We start from the raw sequence: 11,447 nt of genomic DNA, 5'->3' as shown, positions 1-11,447 counted from the left end.
CTACCACACAGCCCCCACCACACAGCCCGCCCAGCCACAGATGAAACCAAGAGCGTGTGGAAGGACCACAGGAACTGGAATGTGTTTTCCCTGAAAAGCAAACCAGGTTACCAGGACTTCCCTCTCCTACTTATCCCAGAGCCCTACACGGAGCTACTGCAGGTGGAGGAAACTGCGACTACAAAGCCACGGATGCAATCTGAGTCCATTTAAGAAACAAAACTCTGGCCCTAGCCGGCTTGGCTCAGTGGATAGAGCGTCAGCCTGCAGACCGATGGGTCCCAGGTTCGATTCCGGCCAAGGGCACATGCCTGGGTTGCAGGTTGGATCCCCAGTGGGGGGTGAGCAGGAGGCAGCAAATCAATGATTCGCTCTCATCATTGATGTTTCTATCTCTCTCTCCTTCTCCCTTCCTCTCTGAAATCAATAAAGAAATATATTTTTAAAAAAGAAACAAACAAACAAAACTCTGATGGATATCTGTGTGCCTGGCCGGTTCTTGGAAGTGTCAAGAGAGAGAACAGAAAGGACGCTGGGAGCTGAGTCTCAGAGCGGCCAGCCCAGCCCTTCGCCCCGGGCAGGGCGCGGTACCCACCTGCGCAGGGTAGAAAACAAGTGCAGGGGGGACTTCACCTTCCTCTCCGACAGCTTCTTGCCGTGCAGGCAGCTGGGTTTGTCTTTGCTCTGCTTCCACTGCTGGGTGACGAAGGTCTGCATGATCCTGTCAACCAAAGAGTCTGTTACCACGTGCCCAGGCCACTGACGACGAGACCTGGGTATTAATTATGTAGAGAATGCGTTTACCAAAGGGAAACAGACACACAGTAGTGACTGGGGAGATGTCATGTTAGAATCACACAAGATGTTTTTGTATGTAAAAAGCATCCTACAGAAATTTTTATGATTTTATGAATTATTAATAAATTACTGTGATAAAATTAAAAAATATAAATGACAGAAGAACTGATAAAAGGAGGATACATAGAGATTTATAAAGACTACTAGAGGCACGGTGCACGAATTAGTGCACGGGTGAGGTCCCTCAGCCTGGCCAGCGATCGGGGCCAATCGGGGCTGCGGGAGAAGAACTGATAAGAGGGAGGGGCCATGGGAGGGAGGGGCCACGGGAGGTTGGCCGGCCATGGGAGGTTGGCTGCGGGAGAGTGCACTGACCACCAGGAGACAGCTCTGGCATTGAGCATCTGCCCCCATGTGGTCAGTGTGCGTCATAGCAACCGGCATTGAGCATCTGCCCCCAGGTGGTCAGTGTGCGTCATAGCAACCTGTCAACCTGTCATTCTGGTCATTTGGAATGACTCAAATGATCAGTCACTGTGACGTGTACTGACCACCAGGGGGCAGACGCTCAACACAGCAGCTGCCCCTGGTAGTCAGTGTGCTCCCAGGGTGGGGAGCACCGCTCAGCCAGAAGCTGGGCTCACAGCTGGTGAGTGCAGCTGTGGCGGGGGCCTCTCTGGACTGTGCAGCGGAGCTGCCAAGCGGGGGTGGCAGGCACCCTGAGCCAGGATGAGCATCAGCAGCGCGGCGCCCGCCCCCGCTCAGGCTCCTCCCAGGCCGCCTGCCACTTGGCACACAGCTACAGCCCCTGAGGGGTCCCACATTGCAAGAGGGCGCAGGCCAGGCTGAGGGAATCTGAGTTATTTTGTTGTTGCCAGGAAGCAGTTTGAAAAATCTTTTGTTAACAGTTACAATTTTATTTATTAAGGTAGGAGCAACGTCCATTTCTCTTTGCTGGATTTGCTCATGTGGTTTTCTTTATGGGAAGTAAAAACCAGAACTGCCGGGTCCCCAGTAATAAACCAAGCCGGCGAAGCGGACTCCCGGAGGAACCCGAAGTCAGCCCCTGTCACCGTCAGCACCGCTCACTCCACCTGTAAACATGGTGGGTTTTTAAAAAACCCAAGTGACCATCATGAGGCGGGAATTTGGTCACTGATCTCAGCGCATTTGAGCAGGATCCCCTGCCCTGCCCCGCAGGAAGGACTGCACCCGGTGGGCGTGGGCGGCACTGTTCCGGAGAAGGGCCCACAGCACCCTCTCTGTGCCCATCCCCGGGGGCAGTGGGTCCTTCAGGGCGGATATTCACGTAGAAGGAACCTCGACAGTGAAACGTTATGTGAGCAACAACCGAAACACTTTGCCCTTCAGGTCAATTCGGCATTGCTTGTTGTTCACGTGCTTTTCGGTGATTCGTAGCACAGGCTGCTTGGCAACAGGAAATGGTACCATTATTTGTTTATAATTGACAATATTCCAGGAAGTAAAATATGAGCCTCAAATGCAGGTATTTTCTCTTTAATTCTCAGGACACCCGCAGAAAGGGGCTATTATTGCACATGGTCACAAATAAAGTGAGGAAACAACATCCGCTCGTGAGCCTGGGTAATGAAACGGCAGAGGGACCGCACCTGCGTTTTCAAACACGAACTGACATATGTGAGCGTGTGATGTTCAAAAAGACAGGTGTGGCTCTTGGCACTAAGCCAATCGGAATTTCTCACTGCCCTTCAGATCTTACCCAACTAACTCAGCTGACCAGAACGTACAGCACTCAGACCCACTGCCCCACCCTGGCCTGCCAGCTAGCTGAGGTCAGCTCAGGCTGCCGCGGGCCGGAGGAAGGATTTGGGGTCTTTTCAGCTGTAGAGGTAGCGAGAAAAGAAGGTGTAAACCCGTGGCCACCGGTGCGTAATTCCAATTCATAGTAAATTCACCCCCAAGCTCAGGACAAGGGAAGACTCAATGCAATAGCATTATCAGAGCCACCTGGGGAGCAGCGGGAGGAGCCGGGTTCCAGCATCGCTCTGCCAACCTAGTGCCCACTCAGCTCCAGCATCGCGGGCAGCTCCTCCCCAGGTGCCCGGGGTAGAGCGCTTACTGAACACACGGGGGCAGCGATGAGCAGGTGAGAACCCGCCTTTCATTTCACACTTAAGTTTTGAAGGTTTTTTTAATCCAAGATTGCGACAAGATCTAAACCAAAGAACTTACATACTTATATGCATTGCCCATGGACACAGAAAATAGTGCGGTGAAGGCCTGGGTGAGGGGGGGTCGGGGCTGGGTGGAGGAGGGCAAAAGGCAAGTCCCCTGAACAGGCACGGAGTCTCCTCCGTGGAAAACTCACTTTCTCAGCTGGTGCCCCAATCCGAAGCGCTCTTTGGTGGAAATCTGAAAGACATCGACAGTGGGCACTGAAAAGAGAAACATCAGTCACAACGTGAAGGCGAAAGTCAACCAGCCAGGACACTGGGAAGTTATAGATGTAACTCCGTGTGTGTGTGTACATGTAAGAAATGCTGGATACATACATGTGTACACATTACATAACATGTAATAGACACATTTAAAAATAGGGCACACAGTGCTATCCATCTCTTTGATGCTTTCTATATAGATACCTTGATCATTCTTGATCATTATGCTATATACTAAGGTATAATATGTGTATATGTAAATGTATAATGCGTATAATAATGAAGAATGATCTTCAAAAAAACATATTGATTGTAAATAGCAATGTGTAGGACAGTGAACACTATTATTTCAGTGGAAGAGAGAGGTACATACACCTTTTTATTATATCTTCACCCAAAAATATGTTTTTATTAATTTTTAGAGAGAGAGGAAAGGAGATAGAGATAAACAGACAGAGAGATCAATGTGGAAGAGAAACACCAGTCGGTTTCCTCTTTTAGGCACCCCTACCAGGGGTTGAACCCACAGCTGAGATGTGTGCCCTGACCAGGAACTGAACCGGCCACCTTTTTGTATGTGGATGATGCTCCAACCAACTGAGCCACCCGCCAGGGTTATACGTACACTTTTTTCTAGAATGAAATAACGGAGCGTGAGAGTAAGGCACAGGCGACTTCTGTTCACTGCAGGCCCTGTCATGGGCTTCATATTTTTACCAGATACACGCAATTCTGTGTGTTAATAACTGTGTGTATGAAATTAATAACCTCTCAGAAAAGTCACCCACCACCCATCATTCAATGGTTTTAAAGAGTATTTTGCCGGGATCCGGTCCATCCTTGCTGTTTCAAGGGACCTGGTGTATATGACATACTGTTCTTAATATGTTTGCTCACCTTCTTGGCGCTGTGTTTTAACCAAGGTCACCTCTCTGAGAAAGGTTGTTTCCCCAGGTAGGGATTTTCCCCTGAAGTTAGGGAGGGAATAAAACCTCTTAACTAAGTGCCAGGTGGGATAGGATTGGAATCAACTGGTATAAATACAGATGTAACAAGACAACAGGCAACAGAACCTAGAGACAGAACCTATCGAGAGACCCTGGTTGAAGAACCTAAAGACAGAACCTGGTTACAGAACCTGGATAGAACATGGCAAGAGAACCTGACTAGAACCTGGTGACTGAACCTGGCTGGAGAACCTGGACAGAACCTGGCTGGAGAACCTAGCGAGGGAACATGGCTACAGAACCTGGCTACAGAACTTTGCTGGAGATCCTGACCAGAACTTGGCTAGAGATCCTGGCTAGGCTGCTGATCAACTGAACGCTGTCTCCGTGTCATTCCTTCTTCGCTGACTCCGTCCACGCCTATGGGGAACCCCTGGACCTGCTGGGGTTGGACCCCAGCATCATTTCACAGATAAAACCCATAAAGTGCTTTCAATATTTAAAAAAAAGTGCAAGTCATTCAATTTCTCCTTGTCTCTTATAATTTTGGTTGGGAAGGGCTGCTTAAGATACGTGGGAATTATTCTAATACCTTGATCATGTAAACACAAGAGGCACCAAAAAAAAAAAGAATGATTTGCACAGAAAAACATTTTCAAGTTAATTGTTTACCTCTTTAAAGTAAAAGCTTCCTTATCCTTAAGGTCAGAAACTAGACTTATACTCCAGCAATTCTGGAAAAAACATACAGCAGTATAGAAACCATAACACTAGCGTCTTTTTACAGTGCATTTCCCTATGCACAATGAAAATAATCCTTATTTTTGATTTCAAGGAAGTGCACCTCTTCAGTTCTCCTCATTCCTGTTCACTCCCAGATACAGCATCAGAGGAGCTCACACGGGTATTATTCATACCTTCCCAGAGCCTGAGGATACACGCTTTTCAAAAGGGATTCTGAACTAGGTCAGCCTACACCTCGGATCGGCCCTACCTTTCCTGCCAGCTCATTTTACTCTAAATGCCGAAACCCTCAAAGACACAATACAAAACAGCCAAGCGATACTTCCTCGCTTTTTTATTTTTCTGCAATAACCCAAGTCATAAAGTGAAATGAAACCTAATTGTTTTTCTGGAATGGTAAGCTCTATGTTCCTTTTTAGTATCACTGCCTCTTGCTGATGTCCTGTATTTCACATTAATGCCCGTTTTAAATCATGTTGCCCCTCAGGGAGAATGCCTCTGGGGAAATGTGCTGGTCCCAGGGCAATGTAAGCCCCCGCCTGCACCCGCCTCGCCCTAACCATTAGGAAACCAGCACAGGAGCAGAAGCCTGGAGTAACGCCACCCCGTGTGAGATGCTTCCAGAATTTTCCTACAAATAGAACGAATGGACCCATGTTCTATTTGACCTCATTCTCTGAAAGAAGAGGAAGCTAAGGCGGACCACCGCGAACACATCTCGGAAAAAGGGGCCGGTGGAGGGCGGAGCCATGTGCCCAGGGCAGAGCCCCGAAGGCTGGGCTGGCAGGTTCCTCCCAAAGCAGATGCTGACCTCTTCCTTCCCCGTGACCCCCATGGAGACCCTGAGCGGAGACTTGGGGGTAAGGAGTTCCCTATGGCATTGCTCCCAGGAGAGAAGCCAATAGGGGGTGGGAGGAGGGGGAAGAGGAGGAGGAGGGGGAGTGGGGGGAGGAGGGGGAGGAAGGCAGGAAGAGGGTCGAGTCTCAGCTTGGGCCTGGCCTGTGGGTAACGCTGGAGCACAAACCACACCACGCAGTTCTCCAGCCTGAGGCAAGGACACTGGGCCCAGGCATCCCACGTCCATCACACCGAAGGGCGGGCACAGGTGGGATCCAGGGGGAGACAGCGGTTCTGTGTCTGATGGGGAAGCCCAGGTGAGCGGTCAGCAGCGAAGCCTGAAGACGCCAGGGAGCAGGGGGGCGGGGGGCGGGGGGGCGGCATCAACAGAGAGAGGCACAGCCCCTCCACTGTCAGAGCTCGTGCACCCACAGGACAGGGAGCGTGGATTCTCTCTTCCGTCTTCTTAATGGAAGAAATTAGGCCCAAATCACACTAATTTCTGAAGGAAGTGCATTTCAACAACTGCTTCAACACTGAGCAAAGCAAAACCCCATCTCCGGAAATAAAATCATCAATCTGGGAAGACTCATGATTTATGCTCCCAACAACATTCAGGGTAACGTTGCATAAATAAAATGGATGCGATTAATGGGAAAGAGGGAACAGGATCGGTAAGGATGGGAGTCAAATTAAAAACAGATGGGACACTCAATCAAAGGCTGAATCATGAAAACATTCACTGAGTGAAATAAAGTTATAAATTCTCAGGGTGAAGGATGAAGGACTAAGACAGATGATGAAAGCATGGAAGAGAGAGGCGTCAGACCCGTCTACGCTCATCAGGGCGAGCAGATAGCGGAGAAACAGCCAAGAACTTCATCAAAGTTGTTCAGGTGATTTGAGTCTATCAATTTGAAAACCATATGAAGAGAAAAAATAGCCCAGTAAATACATATAACAAACACAAACAAAACCAAAAGAGTTTTCTTACAAAGAAACAATTCAAACACTTTCAGATAGAAACTAGCATCATTTTTTCTAGGGCTTTTTTGCTTTTGGGGGGAACTATTAGGACCCCATAAGGTTATACTTGGTCAAGCTGGTCTTGTTCACAAGACAAGGGGTCGTTCTCAGGTATGAAAAGACAAAGCATAACCCTCATGTTCCGTTGGTTTACAAATGATTAAATATGTAAATCAACTAACAGAGACGAAAAAATTAAATGATGGAGGAGTTCTGACACTAAGTAAGGGACACTGAAGGGTAAAACCACCTAAACATGAACTGACATATAATCGTTACAATATTAATAAAACCAGGCAATCGTGGCAAGTCTTTAAAGAGATAATGTGAAGGGAAATCCTGCCTGGAATCGAAGATTATATTAAAAATGAGCAGCGGCAGTAAGATCACATAAAGGCACGCTCGTTCTCCTCTCAGCATGGAGTTGGGGGAACAGGTGAACTGACCCAGTTTTGTTCCTAACCTGGTAACTCGGAACCAAACACGCTCTGAGCCCGATAACTCGGAACCAAACATGCTCTGAGCCCAATAACTCAGAACCAAACACGCTCTGAGCCCGATAACTCAGAACCAAACACGCTCTGACCCGATAACTCGGATCCAAACACGCTCTGACCCGATAACTCGGAACCAAACACACTCTGACCCCGTAACTCGGATCCAAACACGCTCTGACCCGATAACTCGGAACCAAACACACTCTGACAAGGGCTTCTCTTCCTTTCACCACCATCGGAGTAAAACTAAGTGGTGCATTTCAATCGCTAAAGAAAGCAGAACACGCCCTAACCGGTGTGGCTCAGTGGACAGAGCGTCGGCCTGTGGACTCAAGGGTCCCAGGTTCGATTCCGCTCAAGGGCATGTGCCTTGGTTGCAGGCACATCTCCAGTAGGGAGTGTGCAGGAGGCAGCTGATCGATGTTTCTCTCTCATCGATGTTTCTAACTCTCTATCCCTCTCCCTTCCTCTCTGTAAAAAATCAATAAAATATTTTTTTAAAAAAGAAAGGAGAACACAGCGACTGGCTGGAACACTGCGCAGATCCCACAAATCACCCCGGTTTGGAAGGTTTAATGACTGGAGCAGAGGCTCAGGACATGACGATGCATAACTCCTTAATGACTCAATGACGATTTATGCAAGCCAACCAGGCAGGTACGGAAAACAAACTATTTACAGTTTTCTCAGCGTAGCAGGATTATGAGTAATCATTTTTCTTCTTTATTACCTTTATATATATTTGAAGTAAACAAAATGAAAAAACATCTATTTGTCTTTGCCTAACATTAAGTTATATAACTTACTCTGTGACTTGTATTGAGGATTCCTTAAGTAGAATACGTCATACAAATATGGAAAAGAAGTGACCAGCCCGGCCAGTGTGGCTCAGTGACTGAATGGAGGCCTATGAACCAGGAGGTCACAGTTCGATTCCAGGTCAGGGCACATTCCCAGGTTGCAGACTCCATTCCCAAGTGGGGGGGCGTGCCAGAGGCAGCCGATCAATGATTCTCTCTCATCACTGATATTTCTCTCTCTCTCCTTCTCCCTTCCTCTCTGAAACCAAGAAAAATATTTTTTTTAGAGGAAAGAGGTGACTATGGAAGCATTTTCAGAAAGAGAGCTCTCCTGTGTACTGCGTCAGCTGGAAAGGGCGGCTTCCTTTCTTACGTGAAAAGGAACAGGAGGTGTGAGGTCCCGGCCGTGCCTGAGGGAAACAGTGCAGAGGCCACAGCGCAGCCTGGCCAGCGGCCATCTCCGCCCTGGCCCTGGGCTCTGGGAGGGCTCTTCCTCTGAGAGAACAGAGGAAGATCCACCGGGCTTCTGGCCAGGTGTCCCTTGAATCACTTGCGCTGGACCCGTTATCAGGCTACAGCAGTGGTTCTCAACCTTCTGGCCCTTTAAATACAATTCCTCATGGTGTGACCCAACCATAAAAGTATTTTCGTTGCTACTTCATAACTGTCATGTTGCTACTGTGATGAATCGTCATGTAAATATCTGATATGCAGGGTGGTCTTAGGCGACCCCTGTGAAAGGGTCATTCGACCGCCAAAGGGGTCGCGACCCACAGGTTGAGAACCGCTGGGCTACAGGAAGACCCGCCCCCATGAAGAATCACAGGCAAGGTAGACTCTCCAGTCAGGAGCCCCAGCTGAGCTCCGCGGGGACACCTGCGACAATGGCTACGTATCTGAAAGGCCATTGTCCTGAGCATCCAGCCTAGTGGAGCCTTGGATGACACGGGCCTCACCCACCATCTATCTGACTGCAAACCCTGGGGGACTCCAAGCAGGGGCTGCCCTGCTGAGCCCTGAGAATGGTGAGAGAGGAGCTGTTTTAAGCCACTACATTTGGAGTGGTTTGTCAGGCAGCAGCAGAGAACTGGTGTGTGTGTGTGTGTGTGTGTGTGTGTGTGTGTGTGTGCAGGCGTGCCTAAGTTAGTAGGCGGGGAAAAAGGAATTTAATCCAGTAAGTCTCGCAAAGATTTATAGCAGGGTCCTTTGTCCCAAACAGCTGTCAGTTGAGATACAGCAAAGTCATCGGTTAAGGGACCACAGTACAAAAACTATTATGATGATCTCCATTTTCAAAACCAGAAATATGTCACACTGAGGCTGAATTCATCAGGATTCAGAGGTGAGAGAAACGTACATTAACATTAAATCTCAGGATCAGAGACAGAATGTGAGCTTCCCCTGTACGCAAAGTTCTCTTTTCGGCACTAATGTGCTTATTTCACAGACGCCTGTCAACTCCTGAAATCTATACAACTAAATGGTACATGCTTCTCTTTCTAGTAGTCACACTGGCGGTCAACCATCTTTGTCAGGATGCAAGTGTACTTAAATGTCATTATCAAGATAGCTGCAGTTACTCTCAGAATTACCAAATGCACCGTCATCTTGTTCAATGCACAACGCACAACTAAATACTCAAAATAATAGAGAAATAAAGTCAACCTGGGCCATTTAAATACTGTGTAAGTGAGCAGTGTAGTCGGACAATTATAGGTTCTGTTCGAATCACTTCCCAAGCCACAGCAATCTCCTCCTGTGCAAATAAATATATTTTAAAGATGAATTAGTCGTCTTGTAGAGCCTAGACGTATTTTCCCAATTAAAAAAATATTTTTAACTTATTTTGAAGAAATGCATAAATCATTAAGGCCTACAAATTATCGTAAAACCTACGGTTTGTGAAAAGAAAACCAACGTACTTTTAATCTTTGCCTTTTCACATGAAAATAAAAATGAAAACTTAAGAAATACTGAAGTACTGTACTAAGAGACTGCAAATTTCAGAGGATATTTATATATATATTCTGTTTCTTCAACCAGTCATAGCATTTTTTCATAAATCGCTCTGAAAAAGCCAATTCATTACTAATAGCATTATAGCAAAAATTAGATTTCCTCCCATAAAAATAAGCATTTTTTAAAGGTAGCGGTCACGTTGCATGAATTGATACTTACATCAAGAAAGCTGACATCGACATGCAGATCAATATCTACGTCGTCAATGGCTCCATACTCCCTGGAAGCAGAGATTAACGTCAATATTTTCAATTTCCTTAAAAGACGGGGTGTCCTAGGTTATTTTATATTAAAAAATTAATCATGAGCTCTTGCCCCTGACGTCCAGAGAGCTCGGACATGCCTGTGAACCTGAATTAACTGACTCCATGTGGTTGGACCGCCTCTCCTAGACCTACTGGATCCATCTAGACAACTTTCCACCGTTGGCCGCCAGAACGTGCGTGTGTCAATCCAAGAGCTGTTTGGTTCACAGGTTCGAACGCCCCTGTTCTCTGGAGCAAGTTAAAGTCTTCCCACCTGGCTCGTCTCTCTCACTGTGCTCCCCAAGAGCGCAGATCTGCTTCTAGGGACAGAAAGGAGTTTCTGACAGGTGGGGCGGGGGGCGGGGGGTGGAGTTTACTGCCCCAGTAACGTGTCTAGGAACTTTCCTTCCGTGTTAGACACCAGTGGCCCTGAAACCGGTCGAGGTGTCTGCCGTGTCACTGTCACTGTTCTCACAGGCAGCTCTGGAAGTCTGACACATCAACATTAAAACAAGAAAGAACAGGTGTGTGCCACACTAAGCTGTTACGAAGACCAACTTCTTTCCAGCCCAGGGAGAGACACAAGCCAGCGTATATTTTTAAGTTAACAAAAGAGTATAAAAACAATGGTTTTTCTATTCCCCGTATATACTAGTCTCTATGTTTTATATTTTTATAAAATTCTGGTTACACATGTTGCACCCAGCTATAAAGAGAGCCAGCTAGAAAGAGAGCAGAAATGACAGAAGTTAATGGTCAGGTCCTAGAGAGCGCTTTGGGCCAGAAGTGCTCTCAGGACCTCACACGCACGTGATCACATGCACTCACTCCCAGATGCTCTAACCGCGGCCCCAAGTGATGGAGCCGGCCGGACCCCCTCACTCTGCACGGAGCTGGGACTTGAACACGTGTGTCCTATTCATTTATGCAGGTGCTTCATCAGCTCAATATTCAATCACCTATCTTTTGTGTTGGAAACCAGGGGGGACAGTAAGGGAGGATCCTATTAGGGCCTCACCATCGCCTTCCCACAAGTGCCGGGAGCTGGTCCATCCTTGCTGTTTCAAGGGACCTGGCATATATGGCATACTGTTCTTAATATGTTGCTCACCTT

At 47.6% G+C, this 11,447-nt stretch overlaps 1 protein-coding gene across 1 annotated transcript in view; it reads right to left on the bottom strand.

Annotated features, from left to right (window-relative positions):
• The window catches only part of PARP8 (poly(ADP-ribose) polymerase family member 8), a 203,191-nt gene that overhangs the window by 30,093 nt on the left and 161,651 nt on the right, over positions 1–11,447 (bottom strand). Inside the window, exons 9-12 of the mRNA XM_006761802.2 lie at positions 10,248–10,308; positions 9,735–9,825; positions 3,149–3,215; positions 596–721 (exon numbers count right to left, since the gene is read on the bottom strand). Of these exons, the coding sequence (XP_006761865.2) occupies positions 596–721; positions 3,149–3,215; positions 9,735–9,825; positions 10,248–10,308 (345 nt within the window). The remainder of the gene's footprint in view (positions 1–595; positions 722–3,148; positions 3,216–9,734; positions 9,826–10,247; positions 10,309–11,447) is intronic.

Source organism: Myotis davidii, unplaced genomic scaffold, assembly GCF_000327345.1.
Source record: "Myotis davidii unplaced genomic scaffold, ASM32734v1 scaffold496, whole genome shotgun sequence".
In the NCBI taxonomy this organism is placed as follows: Eukaryota; Metazoa; Chordata; class Mammalia; order Chiroptera; family Vespertilionidae; genus Myotis; species Myotis davidii.
The sequence above is the reverse complement of the archived record's forward strand: the minus strand, read 5'-3'. Positions and strand labels throughout refer to the sequence as shown.